Source organism: Leopardus geoffroyi, chromosome A2 (assembly GCF_018350155.1).
Source record: "Leopardus geoffroyi isolate Oge1 chromosome A2, O.geoffroyi_Oge1_pat1.0, whole genome shotgun sequence".
Lineage (NCBI taxonomy): Eukaryota > Metazoa > Chordata > Mammalia > Carnivora > Felidae > Leopardus > Leopardus geoffroyi.
In genome coordinates this window covers 114,356,458-114,377,042 of record NC_059331.1, presented here as the reverse complement: position 1 = coordinate 114,377,042, position 20,585 = coordinate 114,356,458, and the positions used below count along the sequence as shown (strand labels likewise).

General features: G+C 38.7%; 1 protein-coding gene across 1 annotated transcript in view; it reads right to left on the bottom strand.

The window, feature by feature from the left end:
* Positions 1–20,585, bottom strand: part of DNAH11 (dynein axonemal heavy chain 11) — a 351,912-nt gene that overhangs the window by 184,339 nt on the left and 146,988 nt on the right. Inside the window, 8 exon segments of the mRNA XM_045495056.1 lie at positions 369–446; positions 1,567–1,761; positions 3,513–3,605; positions 6,738–6,876; positions 12,118–12,234; positions 15,425–15,570; positions 15,692–15,848; positions 19,443–19,603. Of these exon segments, the coding sequence (XP_045351012.1) occupies positions 369–446; positions 1,567–1,761; positions 3,513–3,605; positions 6,738–6,876; positions 12,118–12,234; positions 15,425–15,570; positions 15,692–15,848; positions 19,443–19,603 (1,086 nt within the window).

The following is a 20,585-nucleotide window of genomic DNA, read 5'->3' as shown; positions in this document are numbered from 1 at the left end:
GCCCCTATCGAGGGCTATATTTCTGAGCAAGTTCTGAAGGAAAATATTTGGGTTTTTCTTAGGAATATGGGAATGAGAATCTAAAGCAACTTGGGAGAGATAAAAAAGTAGGTTTCATAAATATGGAAAGCCCCGTCTTCTCTCAGCTTTTCTATCTGAACAGAAGGTTCTATTTGTTACCTTCTCCCTGCCCCTAATATGAAAAAAAAAAATAGTGCAAATTGATGAAAAGGCAGTATTAGAGTCTCACATTCTACCTCAAAATTATGGAGGAATTCAATGAAGGGAACTCTTAGAGAGAATTAAAAATATGTCCAGCCAAAATCTGTTCCTTGTGTGGCTGAAAACCAGCAGGCAATTCACCATACCTCACTCTTTCCTGTGCCTGCATTTCCAACCACGAACACAGAGTGCCGCACGGTCAACAGTTCCTCAAGCTGGGCGACCTGCAGACCAAACAGGCAGTCATTGGTTCCTTTCATGAGTTGGTGATTTAAAAACAAAACAAAACACAAGAAACAAACAAACAAAAATCCCCACCCATTTTTGCTCAAGAAAGCTCCCACTTACAAAATGATGGTCCAGGAAAGTTAACATAGATGACAACCACAGCTTTTCCTGGATCTCCCCAAGAACAACATGAGAGTAAGAGTGAAGAAAAACCAGGACTCAGTGAGTCACTGATGCAGGCAGAAGTGAAGTACAGTCTAGTACTTTGGACATGGTAGGAATTACTTACAAAATCAAGGAGTCTTCATGAAGTGTTGAACAAAAACAATACACGGCTAATCACCTACAAGTGAGTAATGGCTTATATCCTTTAAAATATCTAAAATAGATACTTTATGTGTATTTTAATGTCCGTGTATTTACTACACCCAAAGTGAGCGTGCATATGCACAAGCCTTTGATAAGTCAGATATCATATATGTTGACACTTTTCTCCCCATTAAAGGCACATACTAATGATTTACTTCCCATGTTCTCTAAGATGGAAAGAAAAGAGCAACGTTAATTTTTGATGCATGTCACCAAGAGCAACCAAGAAATTTTATCAACTAATGAGAAGTAGGCTTACATTTAAAACCATGACTTAATAAAGGACCAAGCACCATGGTGCTTAACCAAGCATGTAGGTGGCTCAGTCAGTTAAGCGTCTGTCTCTTGGTTTCGGCTCAGATCACGATCTTACACTTCGTGAGTTCAAGCCCTCCATGGGGCTCTGCACTGGCAGCACAGAGCCTTCTTGGGATTCTCTTTCCCTCTCTGTCCGCCCCTCCCCGATTCATGCTCTCTCTCTCTCTCAAAATAAATAAAGTAAAAAAATAAATAAAAAATAAAACCAGGACCCAATCATATGTTCCTTCTCACAGAATGTAACTACAAAATAATTATTTATAATTACTGGAGTAAAGCAGGTTCTATTAGAATGCTTTAAAGAATATATTATGATTATGTAAAAGTCAGTGTAATACGTGAGTTAATGTTTTGGCTAACGATACTTAAATACAGTAAATCTCACTGCAAATGTCATGGGCTGCTGTGAAATGCACATGTGCCATTTACTTTAAGGATGAAGCTCTCCTCAGGCTGCAGGTGAAGCTCCAGGGTAGACTGCCTGACAATCTGTTCAAAGTGCGGTGCTCTCTGCCGAGGTACGTCCAGGGCTGGAAACAGGTCACCAACCAGGCCCAAAAACACGGGGATGTCGTCTGTCACTATTTTAGGCATATTGAAGTCCCTTAATGCTCTCATGAGTACCTAGGAAGAAAACACTGTATTTAAATGGTCAATACAAGGTGTACTAGACATCTTCAAAACTAAAAATGCTGTTTTTTTATTATTTAAAAAAATTTTTTTTAATGTTTATTGATTTTTGAGAGAGAGAGAGAGAGAGAGAGAGAGAGAGAGTGCGAGTGGGAAAGGGGCAAAGAGAGAGGAGACACAGAATATGAAGCAGGCTCCAGGCTCCGTGCTGTCAGCATAGAGCCCAATGTGGGGCTTGAACCCACGAACTGTGAGATCATGACCTGAGCTAAAGTCGAATGCTTAACCAACTGAGCCACCCAGGCACTCCTAAAAATGCTGTTTTTAAGCCTTGCATCTAAAGCAAGGCTTTAGGCATGGGATATGGATACTGGTCTCTGTTAGGTTGGCATTCTATGTACGGGGAGGCTAAATGCCTAGAAGTGCACAGAGCAGCACACGAGAAGTCTCTGCTGGTATCACAAACTTCAGACTCAGGTCGACGAGGAGGCCCTGTTCCTGCAACAATCTGCTCTGATCTTGACAAAGGGTCTGAGGCCCTTCTCTCCTTAATCCTCAAACTCCAGGATATAAATGAACTAGGCTCATCAGATCATTTTGTTCAAGAGAATCTCTAAGAACCTCGGAATAATAAACGTAACCATTTTTAGTTTGGGTATTTGTTGTGTATTGGCTGAAAACCGAAGAAGGCTTTAGATTTTAAAAGCAGTAACTTGAACATCAGGATGACTTTTACAGAAAGACGTAAGCGATCCAACAACAACAACAAAAGAAAAATGCAAGAAAATCTCGGTCCAATCATGAATTATGACTGAGAGGAAAAGAAAGTATTACAGAAGTAGAAAATCACGTAAGCATCCTCTAATGTGAAGAGAAATTCATAGATTTGTTTTCTTCAACTTCTCAAGCCATACGAAATATACACAGAGTGATGTATATCCACTGTTCTCACTATTTAGTAAAGAAAAAACTCTTAAAAATTTTAGAGAAAAAAGAAGAAGAGAAAAAGTCCCCAGCAGGGATAGAACATTCACCCAGCAGCTGTGAATAACCACCTGAGCATTGCATTTCACTGGTGTCAGGTGATCGTTCTTCCTGTTCTATGCTCATTTTACAACCCGTGAAGTGAACATACTAGGTTCCATTAGATTATGTTTTCACTGACATTTCAGGATTATTATCCCAACTCAATTAATCAGATTTTCTGAATGTTCCTCAGAGGAAATCAACCAGTGATTACTGATTTGATTATGACTGCCAAAATATTTTTTGTAGCTGTTATTTCAAAAGCACTTATAAAATCACATTTTCTTTCCTGGATTCATATCCTTATACTCAAGAATACTTATCTTTCATGATGTAAGCAATGCCAGTCCTCAAAATGTTCTATGTGAAAAAGAGAGATTATACTTTTTAAAAGTTGCTCTGTACTGGGGCGTCTGGGTGGGTCAGTTGGTTAAACGTTCAACTCTTGGGGTCGGCTCAGAGCATGATCTCATGGTTTTGGGAGTTCAAGGCCCAGGCTGGGCTCTGCACTGGCAGTGCAGAGGCTGCTTGGGATCCTCACTCCTCTCTCTCTGTCCTTCCCCAACTTGTGGTGCCTCTGTCTCTCTCAAAATAAATAAACTTAAAAAAAGAAATAAAAGTTGCTCTAGGCATGGCCCACCATCCAGATACATACTTTCATTTCTGTGAAATTGTTTAGCTACCCACTCCACAAAACCATGTTATTAGCACTGTGGTACCTGATCTTCGGGTCTATTTTTATCTCCTCGTTTCAGGGAGCCAGCTACAACCAAGACAGATTTAATAGCGCGAAGTCCCCAATCATAATGATCCTAAAAATCAAAACATAGGTTATGTTTTCTCAAAGATTTTAAAAGGGAATAAGCTTCTCATTCCAGAAGTAAAAGCCAAAAGCTGTAAGAAAAGAGTTCAGATAAATACATGCTTTAATGATGTAAAGTACTATTTTCCTGTTCTCTTCCAATTTGTAAAAACCACATCCCTTCAGTATCCTCCTCCCTCTTTCTCCTGATTCTCTGCCTCCGTCAGCAGATCTCTTCTTCCCATAGCACCGAGTTGCAGCGTGCCCAAGGATCCATCCATCTTCCCTGCTCTCGTCTCAGTAAACCTGCTAACACTGAGTTGAACTACTTGCAAATTTTCACCTCTAAACATGGCATATTTCTCCAGTGTGACTTCAACAGATAACCCTGTGAGTCCACCCCTCCCAGACCCAGATCTCTACTTGCCCTAATAACTCTGCCTCTTAATCACTCAGACGCTCCAGCCCTAACTCTGGCATTTAGTGCAGTACAAAGTTTATTATCACAATTCAGGGATATAACAGTATGTCTGCTTTGAGAGTTTCACATAATCCCGACAGAAGATTCCTTTCACAGGCTCTGGGCTCCTGGAGAACAGAGCACAGATCTATTCCCTGTTGTCTTGTAGGTCCCAACATGGTGCACTGCACAGGTAGGTACTCAGTAAAGGGACAATGAATTAAAAGATTGCTCTCTTTTGCCTTTCATCTACCACCCACAGAGTGACAACTTTTCTCTCAAATTATCTCTCAATGGCGCCTGTGGGAAAGTCAGCACCCTCTCCAAGCATCATCCATAAAAATGCACATAAAAGGATCTAACCACTTTACAAGGCTGTTGAAAGAATAAAATGCTTTGTGAGCAGTGAAACAATATATCCACGTATAAATATGTCCTTCAATCCAGCAGTGAATAGTAAAATCAATTTAGTAGGTCTTGACCATCATTTCTGCTGGTAACAGAACAGAAGAAAACAGAATGAAAAACACCATAATGCGTTGCAAATAAGAAGGGCAAGAAGTGTTGGGTGAAAATTGTTGTTTCAGCTGTGCATATGACACAAGGGTGTGGGTCCTGAGTCTCAACAGAAGGAGTGTTTTTTTACTGTGGGTCATGGTAAAAACTCATTTGAGAGCCACGATGCAGAAAAAGATGACGGCTTGAGGAGAGAAGGCAAAGGGCAAGAACTGGAGTGTGGAGGTCAGAGAGACTGAGGAGGGGGCTAAGTCAGTGCAGTAAGAACATTAAAGGAGAGGGGGTAGAAGAAATTCTGGACACGGGTTTAAGACGAGTTGGTGACCCTTCTCAACATGTAAATCCAGCAACTGCTGAAATAATCTTCACTGTTTTCATTATGCTAGTCCATCAGTCAAAACCATCCACAGGTTCTTCTTAAATCCCTACAGTTTAGAAAAGTATCAGCGTCTATCCTTCTAACTCAGTCCTTCTGTCCTGGCCTCACTGCCTTCCCTCATCTGCCCCATGACATATCTCTAGTTGGAGAATGCTCTCCTCGTCTGTTCTACCTTTCCTCCCAACACCTCCCTCACACCTTATGGCTTTCAAGGAAGAAACTATGATCATCTCCTCCCGCATGTTCTTCTAATCTTTACCTAATGGAAACTCAATCCCGGAAGTCCTCTGAACTCCAAACTCTGAGTGTGCTGGTTTCATGTGTTCTTGCCTGTCCTCTTAATCAACCAACATGTTACTTGGATACAGTAAGTGCTCACTCAGTGTTTAAATATTACTACTGGGAATGGATGCGGTTGCAACTCTGTACTGCCCGGGTTCAGTGACATTGTTTTCTTCTGACTTCTGCCCGCGATAAAATTAAAAGGAACTCCTCGAAAAAATAAGAAGGATACCCCAAACAAGGAGAAAAATAAAAAATACTCACAGTATTATCACCCAGAGACAAAAATCAAAAATCACTACGTACTTCCCAGTTACTTTATATAATACATACAGTCTAAGTGTAAAATAAATGCAAGTTGTAGATGGTATCTAGTTTGGCATGCTGCTTTTTTTTGCAGAGAACACTGTCATAAACATTTTTCCATGTTGTTAAATTTGCTAGGATTTCCCCCCAGAGTGTAAATTTACATATTAAAAGGACAACATCAACTTGGCTCTCAGAGTCCAAATTCCACCTTAACGACAGGTAATTCAAAATAAGTACATCTGTCAGTACAGGTAACTATGTGGTTCTAACTGTGGCATTTTAATACTTTCATGCCAGAAAAGCTGCAAAATAATGTCACCAGGAATTAATGAAAGGTCATCGAAAAAGTGAGGTCAAAGGTGACCACAAAGCTGAATTTAAAAATAATGAGGCTGATACATACATAATTTGTGTCGCTCATCAGCAACTTCAGTGAAACAGCAAGAAGCTAGCTACTGGACAGGAATAAAAGGTACAGCACAGGGAATACGGTCAATGGTACTGTAACAGCCTTGTATGGTGACAGACGGGAGCCACACTTGTGGTGAGCATAGCATAATGTACAGAGGTATCCAATCAGTGTGCCATACACCTGAAACTAACATCAATGAGCATCAGCTATACTCCAAAAAAAAAAAAAAAAAACAAAAAAAACAAAAACCAAAAACACAACAAAACCAAAAACAGGTCTGACCCACTTCAGAGACTAGGGAATCACACACCAAATGTAAAAACAAATAACAAACTCACCTTCAAATAAAGGATTACCACCAAATGAGAAAAATTTTCATTTAACATTTCTTGAAGGGTTCTTTGGAAAATCAGCTTTACCTCTTCTGATTCTTATAAACACTCTTGCCGTCTCTCACTAGAAAATAATATTCTCACCAACAAAGCAGGCAGCATAAAATTCCATGAACAATTATAACATTGGTGAGAGTTAAAGACGATCACAGAGCCCACTGACAATTGTACATAGTACCAATCAACAGTCAACTTAAAATGTCTCATGTTTAAAATCAGAAAAAGAATATTACAAATACTAAAATAAAGATTTGAAAAATTTTATGGAAAATACAAAATTATTCTAAAAGGTCTAACTGTAATGTGAGTGATAAAGTACCCAGCATCTATCTGTCAAAAGCAGTTTTAATGGGATGTACAAACCTAGGAAAGAGAACAAAAAAACCCCTCACCTGCTTGGAGAGGAGCCCCCTGCAGAGTGTGTACAATGTCACGAACTTGCGGGCTAGTGAACGCGCGTCTGCAAAGCCTTCAGCAACTAACATGATTTCACAGATTAGCTCAATGTCAGGCGCCACCATGGCACAGGGTCTGAAAAGGAAATACGAAATTTAGTTTTAAAACGTTCTAAGTAATATGTACAGATTGCTGAAATCAAATGATTAATTTGTACCAACATTCTCCCCATTCTGAAGCAGTTCACAATTACCTCTGTCCATCACAGCTAACAAGACCCTCTGCTTCAACTAAAAAATGTCCGTCAGTTACTAGATACATAGAAAAAGACGGAATGTCTGGAAATGACAGAAGGATGGGTGTAAGAGCTTAAGGAACATCTGTGGTATATTCTCCTATAAGTAAGTCATCACTGCAGAAAACTGAGTGATACTCGGGGCTAGAGGCCACCTTTACCTGTGGCCTGTGCTGAGCTAGTAAATGCTTAATGACTGGCTCTCCAAAAATAGCATTTGTGGGTTTCCACAGAATAAACACCTGCACCATGGCTAACTTCAATCTATCAACATACCACTAAATGTGGGCCTGGGAAGAGATGTGCAGTAGCATACCACCAAGCAGACAAAGCAGATATAAAGGATCTAAGCGTATCAGTATTACTGAAATAGTGATGCGTTCTGAGGATTTATCACTTTTGTTTTAAATATAATCAAATGTTTATATAATTAAGTTTCCATTAGTGGCTGTGCTTATAGAATTCATGAAAATTTAATCATCAGTGCTTTCAAGCTGGTACAGGCTCTTTCTAGCAGGCCACTGTCTCAGGCCAGCTTGGTTATACTTTTAAGATAAAAACTTAGCAAAACGTAACGTTTAACTCCCCTTCTTGGAGGGGGAGTTCCACAAAGTCCTCCCCAAAGACCACTGCCCTGGACAGCAACATCTGAAAACATTCTATTCAACTCAAGGGCAAAAAAGGAACCAAATAAGTAAATAAGCCTGCTATTTTAGAATTCTTAAAGTACACAGTCCAAAGTGTTCCTCCACCTGCTTTTATAAATATAATTAAAGTCTAGAGTGTGCATATCTAGGTTTTCACCCTAAGCATTCCTAAGTTTCTTTGGATCTATGCCGTGACTATTTCTCCTATTTAAATTACACCCACACTTTCCCCACGCTTTGTACTCTTATCATAGGATAGAAATACTAAAGATGAACAGTAAACAGGGGACAGGAAAGAAAAGGCAGTGAGTTGACTTGCATGGTACATACATTAATACTGACAACTTTTTTTACTGAGCACTTTCTTCACGCCATACAGAGCATGAAAAGCTTTTCATGCACTCTCTCCCTTAATTGTCACAAGTCTACGAAGTGGCTCCTCTCCTCATCAGTATTTTGCGGAGTGCACACTAAGGTTCTGAGAAGGGCAAGCACATACGCTCAGCCCCGAGGCAGGTCAGTGGTGGCATCGGGATGCTCTCAGGGCTCAGGCATAGTAGCCTGAGCCTCCTCCACTCATGAATGCTACTTGCGTCATCCAAACTGGCCTTCAAACTTTGCTGACATGAGTACTAGCACTGCAACATAAGTGAGGCTCTACTTCGTTAGACCAAATTTACGAACACGGCACAAAACAATTTCAAATTTTGAGACCCAAATGAAAACATGCAGGAGATGAACTGGGATACAAATGCAAAAATACTGGAAAGATGTACCATTTTCAAATCCAAGTATTCTATAATCATTACGTTTCTAAGGATAGATGGTGTCTAAAATTATTTTTTTTTTAAATAGACATCATACAGCCGCTATGCTAGGCAAGCTGTTTTATGAAGAAAGAAAAACATTTAATAAAGCATGATGGACTAATTGACTATTTGGGAAAAGAATTCTGTTTAAATACTCATGTTACCAACCAAAAGAAGTTCTCGACAAATAAAGTACATTTAAAAATTCATACTATAAAAATTAGAAGAAACTACAAATGAAACATGAGTAAATATCTAGACAGATGGACAAGCAAATTTCAAGCTTAAAAGAAGGGAAAGAAATCACTTTAAAAACTATAGAGGTTCTTACCTCATATGTTAAATAGCCTATCATTTTGAAGGCAGACACTGAATAATGATATATACTGTGAACACCAAAGAATTCTTGAAAATGTAACTGATAAACCTCTAGCTCAAAAAAGCAAAAATAGGAGAGAAGACACAAATTACCCATAAAAGACATGGACTGAAGATGTCACTATAGATAATAAACGAATATTATGAACCAATAAATGCCAATACATTCAATAATCTAGAAAATGTAGAAAGACTTCTTAAAAGATGGAAATTACCAAAAACTAATAAAAGAAATAAAAAATATGAATAGCTCCATATCAAAGAAGTTGAGTCTATCACAAAAAGAAAAAAGAACAAAAAACCCCCAAAAAACTCCCACAAAGAAAAACCCAGGCCCAGATGGCTTCACTGATTAATTCCATCCTGTATTTAAGGGGTAAATTAAAAAAAAATGAACAAAAAACCCCCAAAAAACTCCCACAAAGAAAAACCCAGGCCCAGACGGCTTCACTGTTTAATTCTATCCTGTATTTAAGGGGTAAATAAAAAAATAAAATAAAATAAAATAAGGGGTAAATAATACCAATCCCACACAAACTCTCAACAAAATAGGCAAGGGAGCATTTGCCAACTAGTTTCATGAGGACAGCATACCCTAGTGTCAAAACAAGATAAAGATACTACAAGAAAGGACACTATAGACCAATATCCCTCATGGTGTGGATTTAAAAATCCTTAACAAACCAGGGGCGCCTGGATGGCTCAATTGGTTAAGTTTCCAACTTCAATTCAGGTCATGATCTCACAGTCTGCGAGTTCAAGCCTCAGGTTGGGCGCTGTGCTGATAGCTCAGAGCCTGGAGCCTGCTTCAGATTATGTGTCTCCACCTCTCGCTACCTCTCCCCCACTCACACACTGTCTCTGTCACTCAAAAATGAATGTTAGAAAAAAAAAAATTAAAAAAAAATCCTTAACAAAATAGTAGCATGTTGAGGGGCGCCTAGGTGGCTCAGTTGGTTAAGCATCCGGCTTCGGTTCAGGTCGTGATCTCGCGGTCCATGAGTTCAAGCCCCGCGTTGGGCTCTGTGCTGACAGCTCAGAGCCTGGAGCCTGTTTCAGATGCTTTGTCTCCCTCTCTCTCTGACCCTCCCCCGCGTTCATGCTCTGTCTCTGTCTCAAAAATAAATAAACGTTAAAAAAAAAATTAAAAAAAAAATAGTAGCATGTTGAGCCCAGCAAAATAAATATAAAAAATAGTATCTCCTGACTAAGTAGAGTTTATCCCAGGAATGCAGCATTAGAGAATTGTTTAGCAATGGAAAACATCAATCAATATAATCTAGCACCTTAACAGAAAAAGGACAATACCACAAAACTTCTGGCAGAAAACCTGTGAAAATTTTTGCAACTTGGGACTAGTAAAACTTTCTTAACTAGCATATTAAAAAAAAAAATGATAAACTGTATTCCATCTCATTCAAAATGGACACCATTTAGGGGTGCCTGGGTGGCTCAGTCGGTTAAGCATCCAACTTCGGCTCAGGTCACAATCTCACGGTCCCCAGTTCAGATTCTGTGTCCCCTTCTCTCTCTGCCCCTCTCCCGCTCACGTTCTGTTTCTCTCTTTCTCTCTCAAAAATAAATAAAAATTAAAAAAAAATTTTAAATGGACATTTAAAACGGACACCATTAAGAAAATTAAAAGGCAAGCCACAAATTAAGAGTGAAGTATTTGCAATATATGAATTTAACAAAGGAAGCATACACAATACAGCTCTTCAAAAAAATGAAGGGAATGGCCAGTAAGTTCAAAGATGTTCAAATCATGATCCATCATGCAAATGCAGCAGACTAAACCCACAATGACATACCTCCACGTATCTGTTAGATGGACTACAACTTGGTAAGAACGTAGAGCAATCGAAATTCTCATATACTGATGGTGAGACTGTAAAATAGTACCACCATCTTGGAAACCCAACTGGCAGATTCTAATACAGCCAAACACACATTTGCCATGAGACTTTCCTTCATAGGTGTTTACCCAAAAGAAGATATATGTTCACACAAAGATTGTAGAGGACTGTTCATAGCAGCTTTATTCATAAGAGCCCCAAACTGGAAACCCAAATGTCCATCAACTGGTGTATGGATAAACAGGTTGTAATATGTCTCTACAACAGAATACTAATCACCTACAAAAGACCTACTGATCTCCTCAACTTGGAGGAATCCCCAAACCTTATCATTCAAGGAAAGAAGCTAACATAGACGAGTACAAACGAGTACAGAACATGAACTCAAGGAAAGGCAAATTTAACCTAGAGCCACAGAAGACACATCTGTTGTATGGGGGATTAACGTCAAAGAGGCACCGCTTCCAGGGGTTGGAAATATTCCATATCTTGATTGTGGTAAATGTTTTCACAAGCTGTACCCTTAAATGCATGCAATTTATTACATGAAATTCTACCTGAACAAAGTTGATTTAAAATAGGAGAGAAACACAACTGGTTCAGATACAGTACAGCTTCTCTGACAGACTGTTAATAGGTGTATACATTGGTAAAATATTTTTGGAAGGCAGGTCATCGATAGGTATTTTATTCATTCACCAGGTAATTCTACATGTACAAATCTATTCTGGGTAATAATCTGAAATAGGGTAACTCTTCATGTGAAGAGATATTTATAGTCTGTTTTATGATCATAAAAAACTGCAAAGAAAAACACAAACCCTTCAGGTCAGACAATAGGGAACAGTTAAGAAAATTATGGATAAGCCATGAAAGAGACTGTTTTGAAGTTACATAAAATAGCATTTCTAAGGAATTTCCAATAATACAATAAACTACTTATGTCAAAATATTAAATAAGAACTAAATAAAAATCATACCTAAAATAATATCTTAACTTCATAAAATCTGAATTATAAAAGAGGCCAAAAAAAGGTAACAATTACCACTTCTGGGTGGTAAAGCTGTAACCTTTTATCCTTTTCTGTATTTTCCACATATTCTATAACTAATAAAAAAACTTTGTTTATAATAAAGACATCATTATAAAAGAGCTAGTATTCAATGTTTGAATGTACCATGCAACTTTTAAGTAATGATTTTAAGTTCTGGCTTCATATTTCAAAAGAGTTAAACTTATCATGATGGAAGTTCTATCAGGAATCCCAAAGCAATAATAAGAGGTTTTCCACAGGAATTCTCAAGTAAAAACAAATCATTTAACAGTGCAAACCAGCAACATTAGGTGGCATGAGTGCTCCAGATGCTAAACCACAAAGCTTAACACTTGCCTGAAAAGAGCTTTGAGATTTTCCGGTAATTCAGTTCGACCAGCATATCCTGGGTTCATCGTAATAAATATTCCAACTGATGGCTTCAGTGTGATGGCTTCCCCAAGAAATACAAATCTACCGTAAGAAGAATGTTGATGGAATTAAACGTGCTCATTGAATGTGAATACACAATGACAAATGCACACCACTGCAAAATGCAAATTATTATTAGGCAGCTGTTGATTCTGGGTGATTTTCTTTACAATTCATTTGCATACAATTTTGAAAATCTTTGAAGCATGTTTATTAAAAATACACTCCCTTCCCCGCAAAGAGTTACAAATATGGGAAGTATTGTTTTATATTTTAGCATGGCCATATATGCTGGAATATAAAAATGAGGACTTGGCTACTTTAACATCGAAATGGGATGTCATTTTTGCCTTCAACATGGGCTGCAATTCCTTGAATGGGACGCTGCAAAGACAGAAAATATCCATGTTAAGAGGACAAAGTGACATCTTTGTTCCACCTTTATTAAGTCTATTTACTCACCTTCCTCCTTCACTGCCTCCCATTTATTCAGCAAATATCTACTGACTACCACGGAGAGGCAGAATAGTGTGGTGGTTAGGAAGGCTATCTGTGGAGCCAGATTGTGAGTGTTCAGAGAGCAGCTCTATCACTTTAGGTATGTTCCAATTCCTTCATCTCATAAAAAGGAAAGGGGGTGGTGATAATATTATCTACTTTACCGGATCATATGAGGATTAAAAGAGATTATATGTATAAATGGCTAAGAGGACAATGCCTAGAATATGGTACATACTCAACAGATGTTAGCTATGACTATCGCTATCACTTAAATGCATTGGAGAAGAAGCGAAAGATGTGTAGAAAGATCTGCAAGGGTCTAGTTAGGCTGCTGACGGCCAGAGCAATGAAACAGGCAAGAGCCAGAGGGGCCAAAGTGAAGGACAGTAGAAGGAAACTTTCAAATGATGGTAAAAGAGAAAGTGCTCTCTCTTGTTGAAAAAGGCAAGGGCTAGAGTAGTCGAGGAGCTGGCCTACCTCACACAAGGGAGAGGGAAAAGAGACACAGATTTTAGGACTAAGAGCTTCTTAGATACTAGCTAACTAAGAGAAGATGGATTTTGTATAGCCAAGGTAATAAGGGAGAAATCTTCAATCCCAGCATATCAGGCCAGGGAAGGCAGAGAAGCCTGACAGGGCCACTCACAGAGAGGAAGCTGCTGTAAAAGGGCCCCTGCGTGCTCTCCCGTGATACAGCAGGGATAGCCACAGTGAAGGGTATAGACTTTGAGGGGGTAGAGCCAGCAAGATGCGCATAGGCTTTGTTGTTGAGGCATGGTTCCATCTCTTAAATTCTTGAACATAAAGAGCATGTAATAATTCATGAAAACATCAAGAAGACTAGCCATCTGTCCATGGGCCAGCCTGAGACAAACAGGTACAACTTACATACACAGAGACATGGACAAAGAAGAAACTACCAGTAAGTATAGTTAGGAGTATCCAGAAATCCTTGCACGGATCAGTTATCTAAATCTCCTTAAGAAAGGATGGCCTCGGAGCACCTGGGTGGCTCAGTCAGTTAAGTGACTTCGGCTCAAGTCATGATCTCACAGTTTGTGAGTTCGAGCCCCGCACCTGGCTCTGTGCTGACAGCTCAGAGTTTGGAGCCTGTTTCGTATTCTGTGTCTTCCTCTCTTCTCTCTGCCCCTTCCCTGCTCATGATCTGTCTCTCAACAATAACTAAATGTTAAAAAAAAAAAAAAAAAAGTAAAGAATGGATGGCCTCAAATGACATCTGGGTTACATCAAATAATAAGATTTTGACTAAAAACTAAATGAAATACATCTGGAGGGGGGGAGTCAAAAAGGAAAGAATCTAATCTTCTCTAACATGGTCTTAGAGCAGGGGCAGGTAAGGCAGCAGACATGTGGTCATAGTCAAGTGGTATCCCAGAGCCATGTGATAGAAGCAGTGAGAGGTTTTTTAAGAGGTGGGAATTTCTAGATGTCATATACAGTAAGTGAAAACTTCTATAATAGAGTCACAGTTTCCAGGGGCTTTCCCTCACTGGGAGATTGAACCGTCCCTATGGATAAGACAGCTGGCTGAGCAAAATGCCCTAAGGAGTGCGAGTAAGTGGGTAGGCCAGATAAAATGAGATTTCCCTGTATACAAAAAATAGTGCAAAGAAAACCACAAACAAATGTTATAAAGAAAACCACTATAATACTAACTTCTCAAATTGAGCCATCAGTCCCCAAGTGCCAGTCATGTTTTGTCTTTTAGAATGTGGCATCATGTTGAGATGCTGTTAGGCTCTGGATATATCTGGGAAGTTTTTTGGAGTAACTGAGTAACAAGCAGAGCATAGTGTGTCCTCTACTGTGATGGAACGTTGAGCAAGCAGTGTTGGTGGAGACACCAGGATTTTGATTTTGCATCTATTAAATATAACAGGCCTACGGGGCAGCAAGTGGAGTCCTGAGACGCTCCAACAGGCACTGTCTTTGGAGGTCAAGGTATCAGAGAAAGGAAGTCTGGGCACCCAACAGCCACCAGCAGACAGATGGTTCTCAAAGCCACATGACTGGGTGGAATTACCAAGGGAATGAGACCCAACGATTGAGCCTTGTGACATCTAGTACTGATAGGTCAGAAAATAATAACAAAAAATAACAGCAAACACTGATACAGGGCTATGTGCCAGACACTTGTCCCAGGGCTCTGCATTTAGTCACCACGATGATCAGTAAGATAGTTTCTATACTTTTTCTGATTTTGTAGATGAGAAGAAATCAGCCCAGGGGCATCCCCGAAGCTGGGAAAAAACCAGGAGGATGGTGGTGTCTTGGAACCAATGTGAAGAAGCGTGTCCGGCAGAATGGAGGGACCGATTGTGTCCAGTGCAAACAGAAGGTCAAGTTAGAACAGAACGCTAAGATGCTAAGATAGATTACAGAACATAAACAGGACAGATGCTAAGTGGATTTAGCATCATCAAGAGGGTTTATTTTTTTACTTATAAATGTAGTACACCTTTGTTGCATTCAACAATTAAAAACCGCTAACAAAAATAGGTTATTCAAAATCATTCTTCAAAATAAACCAGTTCCTCTTATTTTATCCATTTCACGAGACACAGATAGGCAGCAAGCGAAGAAGATGAGGTTTGCATTCATCCATTTTACAAGAGCAGATAGGCAGCAAGCGAAGAAGACGAGGTTTGCTTCACTATTTTATGTTTCTCTTTGTATCCGTAACAATAGAAAGAAGCCAGGCGCTACTCACCTCTTTTTCCTGTTTCTGATGGCATCATGTATCATTTTCACTTGCACTGCCACCACTGACAGAACCTCCACAGAAATTCGATTGAATTCATCAAAGCAGCCCCAAGCTCCTGTCTGCACCAATCCCTTATAGATATTTCCTATGGACTAAATCATAGAGCGAGCCATTGAGAATTTAACAGAAGAAGGTTTTGAGCTATTAGTTTCAATCATTCCAAATCAGGAATAAATAATATTGTCAGAATATAACATTTTATGACTATCTTACTTTGTAGTCCATTTGCTCGGAACAGTTGAATACATAAACCATCATGCCAAGAGCACGTCCAAGATCTTTGGTGGTTTCTGTTTTTCCTGTACCTGCTGGGCCAGCTGGAGCTCCACTCATGGTTAAATGAAGTGATTGAGTTAAAGTGATGTAACACCTTTCAATAACAAAAAATACCAATGTTACAGGCTGATACCATATTTCTAGAAAACATAATGGAGAATACAACTTTGTTTTTTTAGTTTAAGAAGTCAGGCTCTACAATATGGTCATAACAATCAATATTAATATACCTAGGATTTGCTCATGGCAATAACGAGTCAGAATAATAATTTATATCAAATTTAATTTTAGGTTGGCTACTTAAAAAAATAAAGCATGTATTGCTTTTTCTTATTTTCTAAGAGCTGTGTATCAATACAAATAACACTTGATTTGTAATGCTATTGAATTTCTGATATGTCTAGGTAGAGATACTATTAATATCGCAGACAACGTCTCAAAACTATTGTTTATAAAAGAAAAACAGACATCTTGGTGATGAATGAAACACTGACTTCATTAAACTGATACTTAATGAATACATTAAAAGATGAGATACGTAAATATATATAAATGTAATGTATGCAAATATATATGTATTTCAATATATAAAGCAACTACACAAAGCAAAATTTGTTACATTAAAATATATATCAGGAATTCATTTGGAACATGTTGCTACATGCATTTAGATTATGATAATACCTATTTTTACAGGAAAGATTCAGAGGTTCTCAGGCCGAGGAGAATTATACAAAGACAGAATTTAATACTTGTAAAAGAAGAAAAACTAACAAATAGCAAGGATCTAACATGAGGTTTTCATAAATTACTTCTGTCTTACTACAGACAGTGGACCTAACAGAAAGACATACACATGGACATCTGTAGTCAAGGGACTAGGGTCTACTTTGCCAATCATCAGATGTTAATCTTAAATAAGTCTTTTGACATCAATGTGCCTCTCATTTCATATTACAACGTGCCTCTGTAATATGAGGAATTTATTGTGCGGACTCATTAAAAATGCCAAAGATAGATGCCTTAAAAAATTCAGAGTGCTAGGCAAACAGAAGCAATTACTTATGCAAATGTAAAGTGTATCTATATTTTACGGTCATCACATGTTTAAGCACATCTTACAATGAATATGGAAAGCAAAGACCTCTGAACTAGCAATTATAGTATTTTTTTTATAGTGCAGACTATCTGCTAATAATCTTCTCTCAGGGTTCCAAGTTTTGGTTCGACATGTGGCTATTTGCTCCAACTAGATTTCCCCCCACCCTCCAGCCAGGAGCAGCCAAGTGACCAAACTCCAATGAACACACTGTGTGCTGAAATGCTGTAGAGAAATCCCACAACAGCTCCTTCTAGATCTTTTGCCTTCTTTCACTTGCCAAAACAAAGGCGGAAGTCTTGTTTGGCATGTTGCCACTTGCCAGCCTGTACTACCGAGCCCCTCTCCTCTGGACTGTTACTTATGCAAGTGACACATCTGCCTCCATGGACTTGACCTCATTATGTTTTGGGTCTCTCTGTAACGGCTTATCCTTCACACTCCTACCCAGTCCACCTGCACTCCAGCCCAAGTCTCTCAGTTACAAGCTGGTTGACCTACGTCTCTGAACCTGCCCACGTAGGGAAGCAGGAACTGTTGCGGAGGTTGACTGCCCTGCCTACCACACACAAGGGGAAGATCAACATCATACTAGATGTAATGAGCATGTTTGGAAGGCAACATTGTGTTAATGTAAACAATTAGTAAACAACCCAAAAAATGTAATGGAAAAGAAATGTTCACCAAGTGAACATCTTACACAGCACCATTCACTCTATCAAAAGGAACATTCAGCTTCCTTTTAAACTGCAAATAAACCACATAGTGATTTTTTTTTTAATCAGAAAGTTAATAAGCTATTAGTCCTCACTTACTGGCACACTCTGAAGCGTCTCTTCCCATCTTCTCCTACACCCTGTGCCTCCCTTCTTCTCATCTTTATTTATAATGGCACATATATAGTAGACTTTTAGCATTTGAAGTTTTGACTACTCTCAAGTGATTTTGTCAAGATACAAATTTTAATCTCTCACACTGAAAGAAGTACATAAATTAACCAGTTAAGATAGCAAACAGAGCTTTAGTTAGAGACAAGTTAAAGAGAACTGAATTAGAAAAACAGAATTACAATTTATCAGTGATGAAATCGGGAGCAGATTAATACAAGCAAGAATAATCACAAAGCTGGTGCAAGAATTTCACGGACTTCCTAAGACCATCAACACAAGCCAGCTTTACTGACATATTTAAAACTGCTGACAATTTTTTTTTCTTTTCTTCTTCTTCTTTTTTTTTTTTTTTTTTTTTAAGAGATGGAGAGGGACGGAGTGCAAGCAGAGGAGGGGCAGAAAGAGAAGGAGACAAAAAATCCAAAGCAGGCTCTAGGATCTGAGCTGTCAGCAGAGAGCCTGATGTGGGGCTTGAACCCACAAATGTGAGATCATGACCTGAATTGAAGTCAGATGCTCAACCGAGACACCCAGGAGCCCAGAAAAAAAAATGCCTATACTTTCATTCCCAGATAAACTGTATGTATGGTGAAACTGGATAAGTAGGAACACTCTTGTGATTTTGAGGTGTCTTTCCTCTTTCACGAATGCCCATGAATATACATGCTTTCTCTCACCAAGTAATTCAACAGAGGATGGAATACTAATACGGAATTTCATGCCAAAGTGGCTTATCCTTACCTACAACATTCTGACGGTATGTATATATTGACTTAAAGTCAAGTGGCAATGAACTTTTAATAATGGTAATCCCCTCCCCTTTGACCTACTTGAGCCATATTGACTCTGTGTTTATCTCTTGAACGGGCTGATGTCTTTCTCATCTTAGAAACTGTGCACTTGTCTCTGCCTGTCACTTTCTGCCTCAGGATGTTTGCATAGCTAGTTCCTACTTGTCATTTACGTCCCAACTCAAATATCCCCTTACCCAATCTATAGTGGACTCTCCATTCAAAATGCTTTTTAACATATCACCCTATTTCATTTTTGTTTTACCATATATTACCACCTAAAATAACTTTGTTAATTTGATTATTGTTCCTCCTCATTCCCAGCCACTCACACGCCACAGTCAACGAGAAAGTGCATTCTATGAGAGCAGGACCCCTGTCTCTTTAATTAATTCTGGAAAAGCACTCAGCACAGTATTTCCTAAGTGTTTGTTAAACCATTTCATGGACCTATGTTCCCACTCTTCTTTTCTTCACTGTAGGTAATCCCTCAAAAATTAATCTGAATGTAGGCAATTCCTATGTTTACACTTTCCATAAAGGGATGCAATTGTGGGAGGCAGTTACAAACCCTGGAAACAGAATGTTAGCCATGGATAACAGGAGAGAATGGACTCAATGATCACAAGGGCTGCCCTCTGCCATATTAATCTGGTCATGATTTCATGATCTGTCTATCCAGTGTCTCTATCTCTGCTTCTCTAATTTGGTTCTCTTTACCTTGTCTCAAACTAAAGTCAATGTCTACCATGTGACTCCATTAGCCCATTTACACACGTTTTCATAGTTTCCACGTTTGTTCATCATTTTCTCTCACACCTTTCTGTTCCATCTCACACACCCTTACCCACACTAGGGGACTATTCTGGTTCACTTTTTCTCAGCTGACTTCCACTTATCCTTGTTACCTGTCAGTTAAAGGAGTGATCACTAGCCGAGGACTGTTTCCTAAATATTCATAGAAGTACTGGAACTGGGCATCACAAATATTTACGAAGCAGTGTTTCTGGGAGTCCTCCCACTGGTGACGAAGTTGAGAAAGCCAAGCAAAGGCTTGGGGACTGACAACCTGAAAACATCACAAGATCATTACATATCACCAGATATTACAAGGACAATGTGTGTTTTGAGGCAACACACTTTATTCACCTAATCAATTCTGCTGATTCACATTTTATCTCTAAAATTCTCACAAGACCGCAATCTCTTCATGCTATTGCAAATCACAACTGCAGATGGTTCAATACTTCATCAAAACTATGTGTAATAAAAGCCTTCATTTTAAGAAGGCTTTTACTGTAAAACAACATCAATTTGTTCAAGCAATGCTTTTTTCCCCTTTTATGAATCAGCCCAGGGGATTTGATCCCTTTTCTAACTTTATACTCTCATCATTGAAATCAGACAGAAAAATACACTCTGTAGTAAAACATATAAACCATAATTTCTTCATGTCAGAGGTATCAATAAACTATACTTCCAACATAGTCCATTCTAAAGCCAGTTTTGCTTTTAGTACAGAGATTTTCCACTTCATTTTTCATTAAATTAAATCATAGTATTTTTTTTTCATTGCCATTCTTTCTTTTCTTAATCCTATCCATTCTTTTTCCAATTTGAAAAAACAATTCCAGTCTCTTTCAATACATTTGTGACCCTAGGACTTCTTGGGAGCCATTTAAGTTACCAAAATTATTATCTACTAAATGTTCTGATGCCTACATACATCTCAACATTGTACAACTGTATATATTAGATGATCAGAAATTAGACAAAGTCTTTACCTCTTTGAGTACAAAGGACATATTTTAAATCATAATTCATCCTACTGTAAGCCATCACCACTGAAAAAACATAATGAAGTATGTAAAAAGGTGCAAGGTCATATTCAAAGAATAGTTACCAATGGTCCATTATCAAAATGAGAATACCTGGTAAGTGGTAGAGGGGATCAGTTTTGGATTAGCAATTACACAATATCACTGATGGTCCTGAACTTGGAAGAAGTATTTTTTACATGTATGGCTTACACAAAGAAGCAGCGCTGGCAC